Below are 24,642 nucleotides of genomic sequence, written 5' to 3'. Positions count from 1 at the left end.
GATATCTCTTATTGGGGTAAAGTGGGCTGCTGTTCATCTGAAATAATTACCTTTTGCAGAGCTCGATGACAGTATGTTTGTTAAAACTTCGACAAAACAAGAATGGACAGAAAGAGGCGACTACTTTGCAAAACATCAGTGTTGGAAGGTGAGAGCTGAAATTTTCATCAAATTGTGAACCTTGGTCTGTGGCTTGCAATGAATTACGAACGTCTACAAGTTGTGTTCTCAAGTTCCATTATTTTATAATCCTGGGTATAAAAGCTGAAGATTTATGTAGAAACATGGAGAATACGACAGGAATGGGCCATTTAGCCCTTTGCACTTGCTCTGGCTGAGTAACTACCGTAGATTCCAGATTATAAGCCGCTACTTTTTTCCTACATTTTGAACAGCTTTGAACTCTGCGGCCTATAACCCAGAGCGGCTAATACATGGTTTTTTTTCATGCCGCCTCGTAAACATTTTGCCTCGTAACAGTAGACCAATAAAATTGATGAGTAATTCACAGAGGTCCAATGAAATTGTACGATAAATCAAGCGCACTTTCACAATTAAATTATTGTAAATCAGTCATTTGTACTCACCCTCATCAACATGGAAAATACTCGAAGAAAAGCAAGACCCGAGCGCGTCAGACCCGATTAGACCCGATCGCATTGCGCAAGCGCGTCAGACCCGATTAGACCCGATCGCAATGCGCAAGCGCGTCAGACCCGATTAGACCCGATCGCATTGCGCAAGCGCGTCAGACCCGATTAGACCCGATCGCAATGCGCAAGCGCGTCAGACCCGATTAGACCCGATCGCATTGCGCAAGCGCGTCAGACCCGATTAGACCCGAGCGAAAACGCTGCTTTTAAGTTAAAGTCGATCAATAACTTTTCCTGGTAGGCTGCAGTATATATATTTTTACCAGTCGCTAGGAGATATTGGAATGTTGTTCGTGCTGTTCAGTAAAAAAGTATATGCAACGTAATTTGTGTTACCGATACGTATGTATATTTAAAAGTAGCAGTGCGGCCTAAAATCCGGTGCGGCCTTTACAATTAAAAAATTGATTTTATTTCTAAAATTAGAGCCTGCGGCTTTTAATCAGGTGCGCTCTGTAGTCCGGAATCTACGGTATTTCAAGGTGCTCTGGCATGAAGCCTTTCGTATCTCTGTCCTTAAATATGCTCAGCAACTTGTTCTCTATGGCCCCTCCATAAGCAGCAAATGCACAATTTCTACCACCCATTGACATCATCTTCCATCTTCATAAAGCCATTTGATTTCTCATTCAAGATACCTTGGCTAGTGGAAATATTCTGCTGTATCCAGTCTTATTAGCTATATTAGAATTTAGAAATTTCTCTTTGATCCTCTTACTGTTTTTCTAAGCTCTCATGGTTACCAACCTAGTCAACCTAATCACTTCTCATATAGCACTTCGACCATTCCAGGGCTCAGTCTAGTGAACGATAGTTGCGCTCCATCTGATGACACGTATAACTTTAAAGGAGATGAAAACTGCATGTAAGACTCCAGATGTGGATTCAGCAAGGCTGTTTGAAAACGTGGGAAGAAAACGCTTTGTTCCTTTTCCTAAGTTCTGTTATGAGAAAGGTTAATAAACGATTTGCCTTCTTTACCACTTGCTACACCTACATGTGTGCAAGAACAGCCAAATCTCTATCTGCATCGACGTTTTCTAGCCTTAGGTCATTTAAAAATACACAATATTTTTATTTTTTCTACTGATCCATGCCATTCTTCATCTGCCATGTTCTTGCCTGCTCACTCACAACCTCAGTTGCCCAGAAGTCTCTTACCTTGTCCTCACAGTTTGCAGGACACTGTAGTAGAAATGCTGCCTCTAAAACTAGAGGGCATTGGTTTAAAACATAGAACAGTACAGCACAGTATGGGCCCTTTGGCCCACAATGTTGTGTCTACCTATGTAAACTACTTCACAATCAATCTAACCTTTCCCTCCTACACAGACCATAACCCTCCATTTTTCTTATATCCATGTGCCTATCCAAGCACCTTTAAGATGTTCCTATTGTATCAGCCTCTGCCACCATGCTTGGCTCAAACATAGGGTTCTTTCCTTCACCCTGTCTCTATCCCACACTCTCTGAAACATTATGGGGTTCTCCGTTGGTGGGGGTCAACCATGGATGTTGCCTCCCAGCTGTCTACATGATACACAAGCCAGGGCAGTATGGTATGGAGAGCAAGTTGTTGCCCATGTAGCAGGCTCCCCCTCTCCATACAGCTGCTGAGTCCAAAGGAATGGCAGAGACCGATACAGTTTAGCACCAGGTGTCACAGGAGTTGCCAATCAGTGCTCAACTAAACGTTGGACTCCAGCTCTGAATTTTTTCATGGGATTTACTCCCAAAGCCTTCCCCATGAGTGGGTATAGCACAAGGCAGCGGAGGTTTGAGATCAGAGTTTTCCTTCTCTTAGATCATATATGTCAAACTCAAGGCCCGCGGGCCAAATCCGGCCCGCGGTGGAATTATCTTTGGCCCGCGAGATAATATCTAATTACTATTAAAGCTGGCCCCAGTAATCGAAGCGCCTATGGCGTATGATATGGCTAATGCTGAGTTTATTCAGGTACCAGGTTTTCAGGGTTTTTAGTGTTTATTCGGCAGTCTTGCTCGGCAGTCTTCTTCATAAGAAACGGAATTTGTAAAGTGAAACACTTTGTAGTTATAGCAGAGACTGAGACCCATGAGAGCAGGCTGAAAAAACGGAGGCAACGAAAGCTGCGTTCGCACGCGTCCAACTGATCCGGCCCGCATGAAGCTGCATTTTGCTCAATCCGGCCCGTGACCTAAAATGAGTTTGACACCCCTGTCTTAGATGAACTACCAGCCATGGTTGACAAGCCCCATCTGCCTGAAGGAACTGGTTTTAAGATCCCAGTAACCCACCTTTGCCCCTTCTCTAGTCAGTAGAAACTGGGCTTAGTACAGTGGTTCCCAACCTTTTCTATGCCCCACACCCCTAGGAAACGTTTGGTTAATGTTCGCACCGCCTACAAAAGTAATATCACATTTGAAGATGAAGAAGTCTAATTTCTAATTTTTGAACCACATACAATACTACGGGTGAACAAGTTGAACTTAAAAAAATAAGCTTTTAACTCAGTGCATAAAATGCAAATATAAATTGAGCAATTAGGTTCTAATTTATTCAGAAAAAATTGTAAACAGTAAAATAAATCTCAATTGTGAACATATAATTCAATGACTTCTTTGCTCCTGCTTCTCATTCATGATTTGGTCAAAACGTGGAACTTTCTTGCTGACCGTGATCCGCAGGTCTGCCTGGGGATTCAGGCAATTCCTAGATTTTGTCTTGACTGACAAAAGAGAACTGAATCCAGATTCACACAAGTATGTTGTTGCAAATGGAATGAGGACACAGTGCTTTTCCACCAAGTCTTGGGAACATATCCAGTGCTGCACACCAAAACTCCTCCAAAGTCTTGCTTTCAAATTGCATTTCAAGAGCTCGATTTGTCCGCAAATCAATAAGATCTTCCTTCAGCTCTTCATCATTTGACATTTTCTCCAAATTGTAGGAATATAGATTCATGATCCATTCTTCTGAAATCTTCAGGTCTCCAGCAGCAAAATATTCATCAAACAATTCTGACAGCATTTCCAAATGAGCCGCAATTTCTTCACGCACAGTAGGAGTTATGGATCCAGCATCATCAACCATCTCTTCTAGTGAAGGAAAATTTGAGAGACTGCCTCTTTCCATCCTTGGACACCAAAGACATAACTTTTCTTTGAAGGCATTCAACTTTTCACAAGCCTTCAATGTTTATCCCTTTTCCTTGAAGAGAAACACTCAGGTCATTCATACGAGTGAAAATATCAGCTAAGTAAGCCAGTATTTGGGAGAATTCCTGTGATTCCATTGCCCCAACCAGATCACATTCATGCTCCTCCAGAAAAATTTTGATTTCTTCCCGCAGCTCAAAGAAGCGGGTTGAAGCTTGTCCTCATAACAACCAACGGACTTCTGTGTGGAAAAGCAAAACTGAATGCTCACTTCCCAGATCCACACAAAATGATTTGAAGATGCGATGGTTCAAACCACGCCCCCTGATCCAGTTGATGATCTTCACACAAGTATCAAAGACTTTCTTCAAATTTGGAAGCAATGTTTTTGATGCCAAAGCATACTGATGAAGAAAACAATGGGTAACTTGCAAGTCTGGAATTTCCTCTTTCATCAATGCAGAAAAGCCAGATTTATTTCCAAACATAGCAGGTGCCCGGTCAGTGCACACAGAACCAATGACTTTGATATCTAAATCATGTTTGGCAAAGAAGTCTTTCACCAGCTGCATCACATCCTTTGCAGTTGTGTTTGTTTTCAGATCTTTACAAAACAGGAAATCTTCCTTCACAGCACCATCATTGACATACCTCACTAATGTGATGAGTTGACTACAACTGGAGACATCAGTTGACTCATCCAACTGAATAGAGATTTTAAGAGGACTTGCTCTGACATCTGAGATGACTTGGTCCAAAATATCTTCACTCAAATCACTGATTCAGTTGAGAATGACATTATTTGATAGGGGCACCTGTTCAAATTTTTTTCTTGCTTCTTTGCCCAGGATAATTGTTACCATTTCCAGTGCACATGGCTTGATGAGATCTTCTGCAATTGTGTGGGGCTTCTTGGATTTGGCCACTTTATATGCCACTTGGTATGAAGCAAGAAGTAGTGGTTTTTCAACAGAAACTAAACCTAATTTTGGAAGAGTTCCTTGTGAATCAAAACGAGCTGTTTTGATTTTCAATGACCCAACATCATGTCCTTCAACATCAGCTCCGCCATGCTTGTTCTTGAAGCTTGGATGGCTTCAGATTTGAGTTGGAAAACACAGCGCTACAAAGAATGCACTGGGGTTTTTGCAAGCCATCATTTCCTGTTGTGCAAGTGAAACCAAAGCACACATAGTCATCATTCCATTTCCTTCTTTTTGACTTGATGAAGGGTTAATGAAGGGTTAAGGGTAAAGAGAAAAATATGAGCTAATATGAGAAAAACTATCTGACTAAAGTCAGGGATGACCGCTTTACTCAACCAGACACGCCTGTAGCAAAGTATCGCGAAAAATACGCTTTTGAATATTATATTACAATACTATCTGCGGTTACGCCAAGATAAATCGTCAGATGGAAATGCTACGGGGACACGACCTGACTTATTAGGCTACACTCTACTGAATTTACACACCTATTTCCAATGATTACCGGAGATATGAACTCCCATCACAGGATTCAAAGTCCTCGGTGTTAACCATGATAACCTCCTCAACTAACACAATTCAAAATTATCAGTGATTCAAGAAAAAAAACCTTTTAAGAGAAAAAAAACCTTTGAAATTCAAAAACTTCTTTAATGCATTGAGACAAATAGGAATGAATGACTTCAGCTGGTTTTTAAAATTTTATAATTGAGTAATTTACCTACTGTCTGTGGGTTTGGTTTTAACGCGAAGTCATTACTGGATGATTGATTTGGAATGTATAAAGATTTTGGCATTATGAGATGATTTTTAACTCTGAGATGTAACCTTCTAGCTAACATTGATGAGACTCCTCAACTCTGAGGTGTAACTCCCAGGTAACACTGATGAGAATCCTCAACTCTGGGTGTAACTTCCCAGGTAACACTGATGAGACTCCTCAACTCTGAGGTGTGACTCCCAGGTAACACTGATGAGACTCCTCAACTCTGAGGTGTAACTTCCCAGGTAATACTGATGAGACTCCTCAACTTTGAGGTGTGACTCCCAGGTAACACTGATGAGACTCCTCAACTCTGAGGTGTAACTTCCCAGGTAACACTGATGAGAATCCTCAACGCTGACTCGGGCAGTGGGAGACTGGAGTGAGTTTACATCTCTCTCGACTCGGGCAGCGGGAGACTGGAGTGTGCTTGGGGCAAACGTTACTACCGCTTCTCAAGGCACACTGGCAGCTGGCTGAGTGATGACTCGTGACTCGTCACTCAAGGGCACAAGCCACTCTTTGTCGCACCCCCTGAAATTCCATCTTGCACCCCCTGGGGGTGCGGGCACCCCAGGTTGGGAACCCCTGGCTTAGAGGCTGAGTCACACATGAAGACTAGGAGCTGAAGTTGGTTGTCAGAGGCTATTTGAGACACATTGGTGGCATTTAATAGGTAGCGGGAGCTTATCCCCACTACCACCACTGGCTATGACAACCTTAAGGAGTCCTGTAAAAAGAAGTAATGAAATGGACATCTCCAAGTATTAGAAGGACCTGGGGAAGTGCCTCAGGTGTTGAAAGTCTCTGGCTCCTCCAAGCATTTTGCAACTGCCAAACTGTTTCTCAAATTACTCAAACACTTTGATCAGTTCAGAGCATAAGAAACATCAGTCAATGTCTTCACGACATCTTTGTCTTGGACTGAAAGTTCCCCTTGCCTCCTTCAATAATTGATGGAATCTGCTCAGGATCTGTCTATGTGGAATTGTTAAAATGAGATAAAAATGAAGCCTTTTTCGGATCAACTTATCACAAATTAGATTCTTTATTTTCATTTGTCACATGAAATAGACAGGTTAACCAATACTTCAGTAAAATGTTAGAATTTATTGTATCGTGTTGAAATAAAATGTAAGCCAACACCACCTTGTTTAATTCACAACTGATAAATTAGTGTTAAAAAAGTTGCTCTGAAAGTCAGAAATTACTTCACTTGAGCTAATGTTCCTTTTAACAAACTGAAGAGCAATGTTTAGTCCTGGATGGATGGCGAAATAGAGCAGTAATTTCTCTGATCAGACTGGCTGTATATTTCATGTACTTCCTCATTCTGCCTTTCTCACATTATATACTAAGACCAGAAATTACTCTCAATTTCACCAGTGTGCAGTGAAGTAAACTTTCTGAATGCAGTCCACAAAAAAGATCTGAGAGTTTACAATTGCTTAAATTCGACATGGCATGACGGAAGCAGCTTGTCAGTATCAGCTCTAATGTACAATTTCCAGCACTTTGACATTTTCAACCATTTGAAAGCATTATCAAATATTTGATAAGAAAGATAACTACTGACACAAAATGACTTTGCAATGTGAAATGTTCTAGTAGCAAAGTTAGAAGCAGCTCTAAGAATAACCTTGGTGGCTGAAGCTCTGGAATTCTGTCCATAATTCTCTCTAACATTTCTTAAGATGTTCTTTAAACATGCATCTTTGACTGAGCTAGTGGCTACTTTCTCTAGTTTCAAAGCACTTTGGTGTTTCATTGCATTTATGGCTCTTTTGCTAAAATGAGAATGATTATTGAAGGTAATTTTATTCTGTTGAGGCACATAGTTTTCAATATGTTGATGCATGTAGCGTTTTAACTGTCCAGTAGCATGAAAATTAGTTTTACGTTTGAGTGGAGTTTAACGTATACTTAAAATTACGTTGTCAATTTCCTGCAATGTGTATAAGCTCCATTTATAACTTCATAGGTTGCTGCCAAATGCTATCAGAAGGGTGGAGAGTTGGAAAAAGAGAAACTAGCACAAGCTCATGATGCTGTTCTCAATGTTCAAGTCAAGAAAAAAAGCTCAAGGTAAGCCCTGTTTGTTTTCGTATTGGCAATATTAGTGTCCATCTTTATGATGTGGTGCATCATTCTCTGTGCTGACCGCAAATCAAGAATCAACACTCATATTCTGCTTCAGTACATTACTTTTTAAATATGGTTATTTCTGCTTGGTCCTGAATAACTTTCCCCTCTCAAAGCTGCTTTGGTACATTTTTCTATGTATATGTTTTACCAGCCAGTAGATCAACCTCCTTGTTTGGAAATTCCTAATGTGGTTTAATTCAAATCTAGCCATGAGCTTTTTACTTTATTTCTTTAAGGAACATGATCATCTTTGGCAAGGTTCTCATTTATTGCTGATCCTTAATTGCCCTTGAAAGATTCTGTTGAACTGCTGCAGTCCTGGTAAGATGCTGTTGGGTAGGAGGCAGGAAGTTCTGGAACTTTGAGCAGTAATACACTTCATGGTCAGGATCGTGTTGACTTGGAGGTGGTGACCTTCTAAGGCACCTGCTGCTCCTTTCTTTTATGGTAGTGTAAGTCATGTCATAGTAAACTGGTGAGTAACAGCAGTGCGTTTTGTATTGTCCATACACAGCAACAATGTGATGATTGAGTGGTATTCTGCTGCCATATTCAATATTCTGCAATTCTCACTGCTGTGTTAAGACATGGGGCCAGAATTAGGTTTATTGTTGCAAACATATGTCATGAACTTTGTTATTTTGTAGTACAGTACATAAAAATACTAAATTGCAATACAGTCAGTCCTCCTTATCCACAGGGGATTGGTTCCGGGACCCCTCGCAGATACCAAAAAACGCGGATGCTCAAGTCCCTTATTCAACCTGTCTCAATGCGGTGATGCTTAGGACCCAGCAGAACCCCAGACCTTATTTAACCTGTCTCAGTGTGGTGGACATTAGGACCTGGCAACGGAGCTCTGAATTTGCAGTGTTTCTGTTCACAAAAATAATCACAATCACGATTGAAAATAAAGTGGAAATAATAAAGCGATCAGAAAGAGGTGAAATGCCATCGGTCATTGTAAAAGCGTTAGACTACGTCGGTCAATGATCAGAACAATTTTAAAGGATAAAGGGAGAAAGGCCCTGCCCCAATGAAAACTACAATTATTACTAAGCAATGCAGTGGTTTTATTATTGGGTTTTGGGTTTTTGATCCTCCATATCAACCCGGCATGGTGGAGAGCACGCTCGGAAGTGGTCTGTCACTGGGTCGCACTCGGGACCATATCATCAAGTTTGCCGATGATACCACCGTGGTGGGTTTCATCAGCAAGAACGACGAGTCAGCTTACAGAGAAGAGGTGCAGCGGCTAACGGACTGGTGCAGAGCCAACAACCTGTCTCTGAATGTGAACAGAACAAAAGAGATGGTTGTTGACTTCAGGAGGGCACAGAGCGACCACTTCCCACTGAACATCAACGGCTCTTCGGTAGAGGTCGTAAAGAGCACCAGATTTCTTGGTGTTCACCTGACGGAGAATCTCACCTGGTCCCTCTACACCAGCTCCATAGCAAAGAAAGCCCAGCAGCGTCTCTACTTTCTGCGAAGGCTGAGGAAAGTCCATCTCCCACTCCCCATCCTCATCACATTCTACAGGAGTTGTACTGAGAGCATCCTGAGCAGCTGCATCACTGCCTGGTTTGGAAATTGCACCATCTCGGATCACAAGACCCTGCAGCGGATAGTGAGATCAGCTGAGAAGATCATCGGGGTCTCTCTTTCCGCCATCACGGACATTTACACTACACGCTGCATCCGCAAAGGAAACAGCATTATGAAGGACCCCATGCATCCCTCATGCCCTCCTGCCATCTGGGAAAAGGCTCCGAGGCATTCGGGCTCTCACGACCAGACTATGTAACAGTCTCTTCCCTCAAGCTATCAGACTCCTCAATACTCAAAGCCTGGACTGACACTTTGCCCTATTGTCCTGTTTATTATTTATTGTAATGCCTGCACAGTTTTTGTGCACTTTATGCAGTCCTGTGTAGGTCTGTAGTCTAGTGTAGCTTTCTCTGTGTTGGTTTTTTTTACGTAGTTCAGTCTAGCTTTTGTACTGTGTCATGTAACACCATGGTCCTGAAAAATGTCGTCTCATTTTTACTATGTACTGTACCAGCAATTATGGTGGAAATGACAATAAAAGAGAATTGACTTGACTTGAAGGTGTCTTCGATAGTCGGGTGGCTGGTGCCCATGACAGAGCTGACTGAGTTTACAACCTTCTGCCCTTGCCTTCTTCATAATTGCTTCAATAAGTTGTACCCAAGACAGATCCTGTGAGTTGCTGACACCCAGGAACACTATTGACCCCTTGATGAGGACTGATGTATGTTCCCTCAACTTCTTCCTGAAGTAGACAACTAATTACTTTGTCTCACTGACGTTGTATGCAAGGTTATTGTTGCAACACCACTCAACCAGCTTATTATCTCACTCCTGTTTGCCTCCTCATCACCATCTGAGATTCTGCCTACAACAGTTGTGTCGTCAACAAATTTATAGATGGTGTTTGCGCTGTACCTAGCCACACACTAATGGGTGTCGAATGAATAGAGCAGCGGGCTAAGCATGCATCCTTGAGATGCACCAGTCTTGATCCTCAGTGAAGAGGAGATGCTATTCCTGATCTGCACTGACTATGGCTCCCAATGTGGAAGTCAGATGGAGGAACGGAGACTCAGGTTTTGAAGCTTGTTGATTAATACTGAAGGAATGCTAGTGTGGAACGCTGAGCTGTAATCAGTAAACAGCAGCCAGAAAAATGTTGGTCCAAAGCCAAGTGGGGTCAAAGAGCTATATGGCATTCCTTTTCCTGCACATTTCTACATATTTATGAGCCTATCTAAAATTGTCTTAAATGATCCTATGCTCTCTTCCTTTACCACCACCCTGACAGTACATTCCAGGCCAACGTCACTCTCTGTGCGTCAATCAATCAATCAAATAAATAAACAACTGACTAACTAACTAACTTGCCCCACTCATCTCACTTGTACTTTCACACTCTCAACATAAATACATGCCTTCCAGTGCTAAGCATTTGAGATCTGGGGAAAAGATACTGGTTGCCCATCTATAGCACATATAGTTTTATCAAATCCTCCCTCAGCCTCCGCTGCCCCAGCTTGTCTGACGTCTCCTCATAGCAAGTCCTTCAAACCAAGCAGCATCCTGGTAAATCTCCTCTGCACCTTGACCGAAGCCTCCACATCCATAATTGGGCAACCAAAACTGATCACAATTTGCTAAATGTGGCCTGACCAGAGTTTTATAAAGTTGTAACTTCCTGTCTGTTGAATTCACTGCCTCACCTAATCACTTTTAAGGAGACATATATATACATGGACCCACTTTCATTAACTGTGTTCTCTCCATTTATGTTGAATCTCTCAAAGTGTAGTGCCTTGGCCAGATTAAACTCCATCTGCTACTATATATAACAATTACAGCACAGAAACAGGCCATCTCGGCCCTTCTAGTCCGTGCCAACGCTTACACTCACCTAGTCCCACTGGCCCGCACTCAGCCCATAACCCTCCATTACTTTCCTATCCATATACCTATTCAATTTTACTTTAACTGACAATATCGAACCTGCCTCTACCACTTCTACTGGAAGCTCATTCCACACAGCTACCACTCTCTGAGTAAAGAAATTCCCCCTCGTGTTACCCTTAAACTTTTGCCCCCTAACTCTCAAGTCATGTCCTCTTGTTCGAATCTCCCCTACTCTCAATGGAAAAAGCCTATCCATGTCAACTCGATCTATCCCCCTCATTATTTTAAATACCTCTATCAAAAACTACTTTGCCTATATTAGCAACTGATCTATATCCCGCTGGAAACTATGCCAATCTTCTGTGAAATCCACAACGCTACCTTTGTGGCGCCTGCCAACTTACCCGCCCTGCCACATTTTCATCCAAATCATTTATAGCTATGCCAAATAGCAGAGGTTCCAGTTCTGATCCCTACATAGCATCTCTAGTCACAGACCTCTCCAGCATTAGACCCATCCACCAATACCCATTCTTCTATGGGCAAACCAATTTTTGATCAAGTCACAGTGGATCCCATCCATCCTAATTTTCTGGGTGAGGGTACCATGCAGGACTTACTAAAGCTGATGTTAAAAAAAAACATTTACAGTTCTACCTCCCTCAATCACCTTCATCAACTCCTTAAAAAAACTCTGTGAGATTAGTAAGACATGACTTCCCCTCACAAAGTTATACTGACAGTCCATAATTAGACCGTGCTTTCTAAGTGCTCTTAAATCGTATCCCTACAAATTCTCTCCATTATTTTCCCTTCTACTGAAATGAGACTTGCCCGCCTAAATTTACAGTTACCCCTATTTCTGTTCTTGAAAAAAGGAACAACATTAGTCACCCACAAGTCCTGACGTCTGAACCCCGTACAGCTGGATTTCAAACTGTCTCCACCTGTCAGATGTGGATTTGCCCAAAACTAAACTCTTCCCAATTAACTTTCCCTAGCTCCTGTCTGATGCCCTCATAATTTCACCCCACCTCAATTTAATACTTTCCTGCAAGGTCCACTTTTATCCTTATTCATAGCTATCTTAAAGATTAAGGAGTTTCCCAAGTATCCCCCCGGTCAGCCACTTTGTCTTGCTCATTTTCTAATACACAATAAAGTGCAGCCCTCTCTTTAGTTGGACTATCCACATACTGCTTCAAAAAACCTTCTTGGACACACCCAATGAATTATGCTCCATCTAAACATTTTGTATGAAGGAGTTACCAGTCAGTGTTGGGGAAGTTGAAGTTACCCACAGTGATAACACTGTTGGGTCTTTCTTTGCTCCTTTCCATAATCCGCTTGCATTTCTGTTTGTGGGGTGTTGTACTTTGGGAAGTCAAATATAAATGTAAAATATATAGTTAACAGCAGGGTATTGCTGTATAGAGGGATCTTGGGGTCCAAGTCCAAAGCTCACTTAAAGTGGCCACACAAATAGTTAAGGTGCAAAAGGCTTGCCTTCGTTGGTCAAGGCATTTAGAATAAGTGTAAGGAAGCCATATTGCAGGTATATAAAAATTTGTGTAGAACCTACTTGGAGTAGTGTGTGCAATTTTGGTCACCCCATTAAATGAAGGATGTGAGACTTTGGAAAGGGTGCGGAAGAGGTTTACAGGAAGTTGTGGATTAGAGGGTATGGGCTATAAGGAAAGGTAGGGCAAACTTGGGTTATTTTCTCTGGCCTGTTGGAGGTTGAAGGGAGACCCGAGTGAAGTTTGGAAACTCATGAGAGGTATAGAGAGGGTAGACAGTGAGAAACTTTCAATGGGTAAAAATCAAGTAATACAGAACACATTTAGGTGGGGGAGGGGGAACGTTAAAAGGAGATGTGCGGCTGAAGTTTTTTTAAACACAGATAATTAGTTGCCTGGACTATTGGCCTAGAGTAGTGGTGGATTCAGATGTGATAAAGGCATTCAAGAGAGCGTTAGACATGTGAGTATGCAGAGAATGGAATTATTTACAGGCAGAAAAAATTTAGTTTTATTCAGCATCATGTTTGGCGCTGATGTTGTGGTCCAAGTGGCCTTTTCCTGTGCTGCACCAATTTCTATGTTATACCTGAATCTCTGTCAACTGCAGTAGCTTCTAAGCCATACATTGAACTGAATTCTCTTCCTATTCACTATCTCGCTAGCTTGAGACACAGTAATTCAGAGATTACAACTCCAAAGTTCCAATTTACTACATAGCTTGCTAAATTATCTTCACATTATGCCAACTTCTTGTCAATGGCGTTGATACGTATGTACAGCAAAACCTCTGGTTGCTCACCCTCCGCTTTCAGAATATCCTGTGCCTACTCAGAAACATTATTGACCCTGGCTGAGGCACTGCGTTATCTTCAAATCCCACTGGTGGCCATAGAAATGCTCGCCAGTGCTCTGATTAGAGAGTTCCTTATCACTATTGTTCTCCTGGACTGTGTTTTATCCTGCTTTACGGTCGACCCAGTCACGGTGCCACCGATTCAGCTGATGGTGCTGTTTTCCCCAGACAGGTTGTTTCCACCCACCCCTCCCCCCAATAGTTTTCAAAATGGTATACTGTTATATGGTAATTAGAAATGTTACCAGGAGAAAATACTCAATATCAAATGCAAGAAGAAAACTTGTAAATGTGTTTGGAAGTTACAGAGATAAAGTTCTGAAATGCATCTGACAATTTTGCTGCACAATAGTGCATATCATTAGGGATAAATTCCCTTTGACTGATAATCACCAAAGTACTTGGAGGATAAGTACCTTGATGATTGATTTCTTGGCACACACTAATACTGAGCTGTAACTGAATCTATGGGGTTTGGAATGACATCTTTCTTACAGACTTTGTGAATTGCTAAAGTGTTTCTTCAGTAAAAGTTATTTTTCCCCTATAAAGAAGAATGAATAAAAATGCTTCTTTTTACATTCCAGGGAAATTCAGATGGAATACCTTCAACTGGCTAAGACTTACCTGGAGTGCAAGGTTCCAAAACTCTCGCTGAAATGTTTGAGAAATGCAAAGGAGTTCAAACTCTGTGCAGAATTGCTTGAGAAATTAGGAAAGGTATATGATCACTGCATCTTTATTTATCTTTGTTTTATCAGATAATAAGTTTCACATTGCACCTTTTTAATACCATATCCCTCCTTCCAAGCATGTGCCCCCACCATTTGTCAAACTTCTATACTCTAGATGGTTTGAATTGCCAGTCCTGCCTTGCTTTGCTATCTCAAAGATAGCAATGATATATTATTCTCCTGTGCGACTTAATATTCATCCATCTCACATGTCAGGCTTAGTGCTTTAAAATAGATTCCATTTAGTTTTCCAGTCCTCCCATGTTCCTAATCTTGCCCATGTCTGCTAGGCTTTCTGGACTAACGTTACTTTTGTTTTCTTCTACTTGTGAAATGGAATCTCACCCCCAGCTGTGTGTCTTCCCCCTTATCAAATGGTTTAAAAACTCCCCAACAGCTGGTGCATACCTTTCTGCTTGGATTTTAGCTGCATTCCAGTTCAGGCACTTGTACAGCTCCCACCAACCCCAGACCATCGTATAGCACTGGGGAGACCATTCGGCCTACAATCTTGTGCTGACCATGATGCCAACATATACTAACTATCCTCTTTGTCGTCTATATCAACAGTCTGGATGATAATGTAAACCGGATAAGCAAACTTGCAGGTGACACCAAGATAGAAGGCATAGTGAGTGGACAGCTGCAAAATAGGGTGTAGAATGGCAAATGGAATTTAACGAGGGTGAGGTGTTTTTTGAGGTGGGACAAACCAGGGTAGACAGTGATCAGAAGGGCACTGAGGAGTGTGGTAGTACTGAAGGATCTGGGAATACGGACCCATAATTCCTTGAAAGTGGCATCACAGGTAGATAAGGGTCATTTGGCTTAGGAATTGGGATGCTGTGTAGCGGTGTGCTACACGCAGCGCTGAAATAATGACACGTAGTCGGTGAGCTGCAATTGCAAAAGAGGTTTATTCAAACTTTGCGGCCTCGCTTTAAAGCCTTCCTGATGCTGTAGTCCCGTCCCGCGTGCAGGCTTTTCCCCTTGCTGGTGAAGCAGGCTTGGCGCCCTCTTTGGGACCGGCCTAAATGCCGGCACGTGCCACTTTGTGAGCCTGTTCGAGTGCGCTGGGAAGTGGGTCGCCACAGTTATGTTGATGTTGTATAAGGCATTGATGAGGCTTAATTTAGATGGAATATTGTGTGCAGTTCTAGTCACCAACCTACAGGAAAGATATCAATATGATTGGTGGAGTGGAGGAAAAAATTACAAGGATGTTGTAGGGACTTGAGGACTTGAGTTATAGGGGAAAGTTAAATAGGTTAGGACTTTATTCCCTGGAGTGTAGGAGGATGAAGGGAGCTTTGATAGACATATATAAAATAATGAGAAGGATAAATAGAGTAAATGCAGGCAGGCTTTTTCCACGGAGGCTGCGTAAGTCCAGAACTCGATGTCATGGGTTAGGGGTGAAAGGTGAAATATTTAAGGAGAATATGAGGGAGAACTTCTTCACTCAGAGTGGTAAGAGTGTGAAACAAGCTGCCAACAGAATTGGTGGATGTGTGTCGATTGCAATATTTAAGAGAAGTTTGGATTAGTACATGCATGGGAAGGTACAGGTTGATGTGACTAGGTAGAACAATAGTTTGGCATGAACTATATGAGCCTCAGGGGTTGTTTCTGTGCTGTCATACTCCGTCTGTATCATCCATATCTGTCTATTCCCTACAAGTTCACGTGTCGATCTAAAAGCCTGTTAAACTCAACTGAACTATCTGCTTCCAGTACTGCACCTGGCACCTACCACAGTATGCATAAAAAGCTTGCCCCTCAAATTGACTTTAACCTTCCCCCACCTAATCTTAAAAGCTTGTCTTCTAGTGTTTGACATGTCTACCCTGGTTAAAAGATCATGACTGTCTCACCTCTCATAATTTTAAAAACCTCTTAACAGCTTTCTCCTCAACCTCTAACTCTCTGGAGAGAACAACCCTAGTTGGCCAACCTTTCCTTTCAGCTCATAGCCTCTAATCTAGGCAGCACTCAAGTGAAGTGTGATTGAAGTTTTATGTAGCTTCAGAATAACTTCCTTACTTTAATACTGTACACTCCTAACAATGATGACAAGCATGCCATGCACCCTCTTTATTACTTATCCACTTGTGTAGCCCCATTCAGTGAACTGTGGTTCAACATTCCCTCTGTAGCTCAATGCCGTTAAAGAGCCTACCATTATTTGTATGCTTTCTCCTTTCATTTGACCTCCCAAATGAAAGGAAATTTTAATTTAGCAGCTCAAATGAAAGGAGAACTTTATCCAGGTTAAACTCCATCTGCTACTTCCCTGCCCGTATCTGTAACTGATCCCACTGTATTCTTTATGCTGTCGTCCACAAATTTAAGAATCTGCCTGTCTACTTTCATTCAGATATTGATATATATCATAAATAACAGAGGTTAGATAATTACATCTATTTAAGGTTGAAATAGATTTGACAGATTGAGGATTTGAGAATCATGAGGAAATGACAGAGAGTTGAGGCCAGCATTAATTAACTGTTAATTATCAATGGTGGGGCAGGCTTGAAAAGCCTAGTTGTTCTGTCCAGCTTCTACTTTCTTGTATCTTGTTCTCCCTAGTAAACTGGAGAAGTATTAATTTAAGGCTCCCAGCTATACAGGCACTGTTTGCTATTTTGGTTGGTAATAAGACCTTTTCTTGGCTTAGATAGTCTTGTGCCTTTAATATACTTAGAACATAGAAATCTACAGCACATTACAGACCCTTTGGGCCCCAATGTTGTACCAACCAGGTAACCTACTCTAGAAACTGCCTAGAATTTCCCCACTGTGTAGCCCTTTATTTTTTTAAGCTCCATGTAGCAATCTAGGAGTCTCTTAAAAGTCCCTATGGTATCCGCCTCTACTACTGTCACTGGCAATGAATTTCACGCACCCACCACTCTCTGTGTAAAAAAAAAAACAACTTACCTCTGACATCCCCCTTGTACCTACTTCCAAGCTCCTTAAAGCTATGCCCCCTCGCATTAGCCATTTCAGTCTTGGGGAAAAAAGCCTCTGACTATCCACACGATCAGTGCCTCTCATCATTTTATACACCTTTATCAGGTCATCTCTCATCTTCCATCGCTCCAAGGAGAAAAGGCCAAGTTCACTCAACCTATTCTCATAAGACACACTCTCCAATCCAGGCAACATCCTTGTAAATCTCCTCTGCACTCTCTCTACAGCATCTACATCCTTTCTGTAGTGAGGTGACCAGACTTGAACACGGTACTCCAAGTGTGGTCTAACTAAGGTATAACTGTAACAATACCTCACGGCTCTTGAACTCAGTCACACGGTTGATGAAGGCCAACACACCATACGTCAACTGCGCAGCAGTTTTCAGTGTCTTTAGGACACAGACCCCAGATCTCACTGATCCTCCACGCTGCCGAGCCTTACCATTAATATAATATTCTGTCTTCAAATTTGACCTATTGAAATGAACCACTTCACACTCACCTAGGTTGAACTCCATCTTCCACTTCTCAGCCCAGTTCTGCATCCTATCGATGTCCTGCTGCAACCTCCAACAACCCTCCAGACTATCCAAAACACCTCCAAATTTTGTGTCACCAATAAACTTACTAACCCATCCCTCCACTTCCTCATCCAGGTCATTCATAAAAATCATAAAGGGGAGGCGTCCTAGTATAGATTGTTGTGGAACACCACTGGTCACCGTCCTCCCTCACTTCCCACAGTAGCCTGGTGTAACGTACCCCGTAATGGGTTAAAAAGGACTGGCAAAAATGGAACACACCTGGAGTCTGAGTCTTCTGTTATAAGCACTATTTTATTAGTAACTACGTAATAAAGTAATATAAAACAAGATAAGGCAAACAGGTTAGCAGAGTATAGGCATATATAAATGAGTAAATAAAGTTCCCAAACTTCTCATGAGCTCAGGTGATAAATGATACAGTCTTATGAGGGTATAGGTGTGAAGTCAGTTCAGTTCGTGATATTGAATTGAGTAGATTGGAGAGAGAGAGTTGCTTTGTTTTCCCAGTGCCGATGCCGTCGAATCTTCCACGTCCTCCGAAGTCCCAGTTAAAGTCACCGACTGTGACCACGCTAAAGAGAGTGCCGTTTTCATGCGGTAAAGCTATCAACCCAGGCAAGGGTTAGCTATCAACCCAGGCATCGGTCACCCCTTTTCCACACCCCACCCTTGTCTTGGGCACACAAAGCTCATGCAGTGTCAGTTTAAATAAAAACACAAAATGCTGGCAGAACTCAGCAGGCCAGACAGCATCTATGGGAGGAGGTAGTGACGACGTTTCGGGCTGAAACCCTTTATCAGGAGGGTTCCTGATGAAGGGTTTCGGCCCGAAACATCGTCACTACCTCCTCCCATTGATGCTGTCTGGCCTGCTGAGTTCTGCCAGCATTTTGTGTTTTTATTTATTTCCAGCATCTGCAGATTCACTCGTGTTGCAGTGTCAGTTTCTTCTGTGTCTTCCGTGTGTCTGATTACAAAGCCAGTTGACCTTGTATATATTCCACAACTGCTGAACACCAGCTGTCCATCATATAGCTCCGCCTTGCCATAACCATGTCTCACAGTCTCCCTCGCTCTCCCTCTCCCTCTCTCCCCCTCCACACACACTCTCTCTCCCTCTCTTTTCCCCCTCTCTCCTCTCTCTCTCACTCCCTTCCTCTCGTTTTCAAGGAATAGTCCATATACAGTAATCCTTCAGATCTCATCACACTGAGGTATATCTTGTCCAGTCCCAGCGAATTATCTAACTTAATACCTTTCAAAAGCTCCAGCCCATCCTCTTTCTTAATGTCTGTGCGCTCAGCATCTCTAAGTCATCCCCACAATTCCCAAGGTCCTACTGACTGGTGAAAACTGAAGCAAAGTATTCATTAAGTACCTCAGCTACCTCCTCTCACTCCATGCACATTTCTATTATCACTCCAGATCGGTCCAATTGCTGCACGGTTCATCCTCTTGCTCTTCACATACTTGTACAATGTCTTGGGGTTTTCCTTAATCCTGCTCGCCAAGGCCTTCTCCTGGCCCCTTCGAGCTCTCCTAATTTCATTCTTGAGCTCCTTCCTGGCACCCTTGTAATTTTCTAAAGCTCTAACAGTACCTGGTTGCTGGAAACTTCTATAGCTTTTCTCCTTAACTAGATTTTCTACATCGTTTGTACACCATGGTTCTTTTACCCTACCATCCTTTCCCTGCCTCAATGGAACGTACCTATGCAGAACGCCATGTAAGTGTTCCCGAGAATGCCATGCAGTTCCTGAGAACATATACTCCCAATTTATGCTCCCAAGTTCCTGCCTAATGGCATCATATTTCCCCCTATCCTAATTAAACATTTTCCCAAATTGTCTGTTCCTGTCCCTCTCCGGCGTTATGGTAAAGGAGGTAGAGTTGTGATCACTACCTCCAAAGTGCTCTCCCACCGAGAAATCTGACACACGACCAGGTTCATTTCCCAATACCAGATCAAGTATAGCCTCTCCTCTAGTTGGCTTATTTACATATTGTGTCAGGATACCTTCCTGAACACACCTAACAAACTTCATCCCATTTAAACCCCTTGCTCTAAGAAGATGCCTGTCAATAGTCGGAAAATTAAAATCACCCATCACAGCAATCCTATTATTATTGCACCGTTCTAGAATTTGCCCCCCTATCTGCTCCTCGATGTCTCTGTTACTATTGGATCTATAAAAAACACCCAGTACAGTTATTACCCCCTTTCCTGTTTCTGACATCCACCCACAGTGACTCAGTAGACAATCCCTCCATGACTTCCTCCTTTTCAGCAGCCGTGATACTATCCCTGATTAGCAATGCCACGCCCCCAAGTTTCCAAAATACTTTGCATTTTCCTCAATCTTGTCATTCAGTAGCATTTTACACCCTGTCTTTGCCTCATCTTTATAAATCATTGTTGCTGAAATAGATTTCTGGAGGTGTTTTTCATACAGTGTTTTGCAAGATTTTCACTACATTGAGACAGGAGACTGCAGATGTTAGAATATGAGCAGCACACGAACTTTGGAGATACGGCAGGTCAGGCAGCATTTATGGAGGGAATTGACTGCTGAAGTTGGAAACCAAGGCTCTTCATCTGGAGCCAACATTGATTTCAGCTAATCACAGATGTACGCCACCTCAAAATATCTTGAGAATAGGCAGCATATGCTGGCCTCACTGACGGCACTATCCTTGTTAAATTGAAACTAAAAGCAGCAGCAACAATTTATGATTATAATTTAATGTTCAGGGTTATTTTCCTGTTTCTTTTTCAGGTGGGAGAAGCAGCTGCCATGTACAGACGAGCTCAGTGCTACAGACAATCTGCAAGGTGTTTTGAACAACTGTGCAATTTTGAAATGGCTCTCAAAATGCTGTATTGTGGTGAATTGTATGAAGAAGCCGTACAGGCTCTGTTGAGGTAATGGTCAGGCATTTGCAGTCTTTATTTATTGTGGTAGACGTTTGAAAGCTTTGCTGTGGGAACCGTACTTTATACCATCTGTTCTTTCCTTTTTGTTTTATAGTTCTTTGCATGCTATTATTCCAGTGTGTGTTGTGATTGAACTGTTACTCACATATATTATACATTCTTTAGGTAGCTACATCCCTTAGAGATGTTTTCAGTTGAAATAAACAGACTACCTTGTAACTGAAGCACAGCTGGCTTATCATAGAGTTTACACAACAAGGAGATAGGCCTTTCAGATCAACTGGCCCATATCAACCAAGCTGTCTACCTGAGCTAATCCCATTTGCCTTTATTTGCTATTGGTATTTATATTAATTTGTTTTCACCACATGTACTCAGATACAGTGTAAACCTTCTTGTTTTGCATGCCATCCAAACAAATCATGCCATACGTCATGAGATACAGGTAGTCAAAAGAAAACTGGATTCGCATGTAGTGCTATGGAGAAGTTGTAGTTCAGGTTGACAAATAACGTGCAAGGGCTCTGACAACACAGAATGGGTGATTAAGACTTCAAGAGTTTATCCTTTAATGTGTGAGAGGTCCATCGAAGAGTCTAATAACATTGAGATAAAACTGTCTTTGAGTCTGGTGGTTTGTACTCTCAGGCTTTTGTATCTTCTCCCTGACAGGTGAGGGAAGAAAGAGGGTGACCGGGGTGGGAGGGATGCTTAATTATCTTGGCTGCCTTCCCAAGGCAGTGGGAAGTAAGATAGTCATAGAAGGGAAGATGGCTTGCAGAATGGACTGGTCTGCATTCACCACTTTCTGCAGTTTCTCACTATCTTGGGCAGAGCAAGCTCTGGTGCATCTGGATAGGATGCTTTCTGTGGTGCAGAAATTGGTAAAAATTATCACTGCCATATCAAATTTCCCTAGCCTTCTGATGAAGTATAGGCTTTCTTGGCCACAACCTTCATGTGGCTAAACCAGGACAAATTGTTGGTTATACATCTTGAAGTTCTCAACCATCTCCACGGCACAATTGATACAGCCAGGGCCATGTACTTCACCCCACTTGCTGAAGTCAATGACCAGCTCCTTCATTTGCTGATGTTGAGGGAAAGGTTGTCTTGACGTCATGTCCCAGTCCTGCTGTCTGTCTTGTTGTTAGAGATCCAGTCCACTACCGTGATATCATCCACAAACTTATAAATGAAGTTGGACCAGAATTCAGCAACACAGTCATAAGTAAATAGGAAATATCATAAGGGGCTGAAGACGTAGCCTTATGGAACATGGAGAAGATGCCTTTACTGACTGTGGCCCGTTGCTCAGGAAACCAAGGATCCAGTTGCAGAGGGAGTCCTGTGTCTTGGAGTTTGGTTGGGATTGTGATATTGAAGATGGAGTCTATCTCACAATGGACGTGTCTAAATGCCTTTTGTAGTCTCACTAGTTACCTGTGCAGTTGTAATGAAAAATCAGCACCCGCAGTAATGAATGCAAGTGTGTTCAATGTCATCTTCACCACACTGCCTACGTGGCTTATACAGTCTGAACATAAAAAAGACATTTATGATAAACAAAAACACATTTGGTTGGCATCCGAGCGCATTGCCATCTTACAGACAGCTCACCCTGCTCTTCTTGGGCACTGGTCTTATTGTTGCCCTTTTGAAGCAGATGGGAACCTCTGACTGCAGCAGTGAGAGATTTAAAGATGTCCTTGAGCACACCTGCCGGTTGGTTGGCACAGGTCTTCAGTGCCCTACCCAGGTACACCATTAGGGCCTGACGCCTGGAGAGGGTTCACGCTCTTGAAAGATATTCTGACAGCAGCCTTTGAGACAGATTACTGGGTTACCAGATGCTGCAGGAATTTGTGCAGGTGTAGTTTTATTCTCCCTTTCAAAGCATGTATAAAAGACTTTGAACTCGTGGGAGTGAAGTGTTACAGCCATTTTTGATCTTGGGTTTCACTTTGTAGGAAGTAATGGCCTGCAAACCCTGCCAGAGAGAATGTGCATCTGATTCCATTTCTAATTTCAGTGAGGATTGTGTTTTCACTCTTAAAGTAGCCTTCTCTATGTTGTATCTAGACAACTTGGAGGGTTCTGGATCACTGGTCTTGAATGCTACAGATCTAGCACTCAGCAGTCTATGAATCTTCTGGTTCATCCATGGGTTTTAGTTTGGATATGTCTGGTATGTTCTCGAAGGCTACATAGGTCTTGATGAAGTCGGTGACAACAGTGGCATATTCATTCATATTAGAAGATGAATCTCTGACTATTGTCCAGCACTACTATAAGAGCTTATTTACCTCCTTTGACCATATGTTCTTGGTCCTCAGCACTGGAGCTGTGGTCTTTAGTCTTTGCTTATAAGCCAGAAGTAGAAGTACATGAGGTGATCAGACTTTCCAAATTGTGTGACCTAATTAGTGTCCTGCCTTTGTGAAGAACAGTGAAGCCATCAGGCTGTAGCACTGCATCTGAAATGTTGAAGGTTAGCCACGTTTCCATGAAGAAAAGTGAAGCATCAGTCCCTGATGTCCCTCTGGTACTGCAATCTTGCTCTAACCATATATTTTCCTGCAGGATAGCCGGGAGTGGGAGTGGGAGTGGGGACTGGAATGTCTAAAGCCTCTGCATTTCATTCGTACCTGTATACCGGTGCACCTTTCCCCTTCCATTTTCTTAAAATGTGACTGCGCTCACAACACATGTCTACCAATTTTGATTATCAACAGATGTTTTTAAACGTCTTAAAATGATGTTGCTTACTGAAGTAGCCACAATAATATTACCCATAATGGATTATCCAGGCAATTACAAGCCAGTGAGCCCCAGATCAGTGGTAGAGAAGCTGTGATGAGGGTGCTGATGGATAGGATCTATGCACATTTGCAAAAGTATGCCCTGTTTAGGGAGAGTAAGCATGATTTTGTGTGGGGCAGATTGTGCCTAGCAAACCTGATTGAGTTTATTGAGGGGTGACAAAGGTGCATGATGACACTAAGGCAGTGGACATTATCAACATGGACTTTAAGTAAGGCCCTCATGGGTTGATTCAGTAGATAAAGATGCATGGATTTCAGGGTGAATTGCAAGTTTGGATTCAGAACTGGCTTGCCCAAGGAAGACAGAGAGTAGGGTTGGAAAGCTGGTATTTTGGCTGGAGGGCCATAACCAGTGCTTTTTCATAAGGATCAGAGCTGGGACTCTGTTGTTTGTGATATATATCAACAATCTGGGTGTAAATATAGTTGGGTGGATTATCAAGTTTGCTAATGACACCAACATTGGTGGAGTTGTGGACAGCATAAAGAGCTGTCATAGAATACAGCAGGATATAGATCAGTTACAGATGCAGGAGGAGTTCCATCCAGACAGGTGTGAAGTTCTGCACCTTGGAAGATCAAATGAAAGAAGAAAGTATACAGTTAATGATAGTCCAATCACAAACAGGAGAAAATCTGACTGTACTTGAAAATCCAAAACATTGACTGTGCTCTTCCATAGATGCTGCCTGGCCTACTGAGTTCCTCTAGCATTTTGAGTGTGTTGCAGTTAATGGTAGGCCACTTATCAGCTTTGGTGTCCAGGTCCCAAAGTTCACTGAATAAGGAGGTAAAGAAGATGTATGACATGCTTGCATTTGTTGGTAGGGATGTTGAGTAGAAAAGTAAGGAAGTCATGCTGCATTTATATAAAACTTCAGTCAGACCACACTTAGAGAATCTCATGCAGTTCTGGTTGCTCCATTATAGGATGGATATGGAGAGTACAGGATAGGTGTACTGTGATGCTGCCTGCATTAGAGGTTATGAGCCATATGGACAGATTGAATAAATTTAAGATTTTCCTCTAGAACATTGGAGGTTGAAGGATGACCTGATAGAGGTTTCTAAGAGGATAGAGGGGAAGGCAGGATTTTTTCTCTAGGTAGTTATTTCAAAA

The 24,642-nt window shown here is 42.3% G+C and overlaps 1 protein-coding gene across 10 annotated transcripts in view; it reads left to right on the top strand.

Moving 5' to 3' along the window:
* Positions 1–24,642, top strand: part of LOC140730967 (TPR and ankyrin repeat-containing protein 1-like) — a 141,821-nt gene that overhangs the window by 96,937 nt on the left and 20,242 nt on the right. For all 10 annotated transcript variants that reach the window (XM_073052120.1, XM_073052136.1, XM_073052145.1 and 7 more), the window contains 4 exons: positions 60–148; positions 7,522–7,625; positions 14,096–14,228; positions 20,540–20,685. In XM_073052120.1, coding sequence (XP_072908221.1) covers positions 60–148; positions 7,522–7,625; positions 14,096–14,228; positions 20,540–20,685 — 472 coding nt within the window. The remainder of the gene's footprint in view (positions 1–59; positions 149–7,521; positions 7,626–14,095; positions 14,229–20,539; positions 20,686–24,642) is intronic.

This window comes from Hemitrygon akajei, chromosome 1 (assembly GCF_048418815.1).
Source record: "Hemitrygon akajei chromosome 1, sHemAka1.3, whole genome shotgun sequence".
NCBI classification, from domain to species: Eukaryota; Metazoa; Chordata; class Chondrichthyes; order Myliobatiformes; family Dasyatidae; genus Hemitrygon; species Hemitrygon akajei.
Note: the sequence above shows the minus strand (reverse complement) of the source record. Positions and strands in the feature narration are given on the sequence as shown.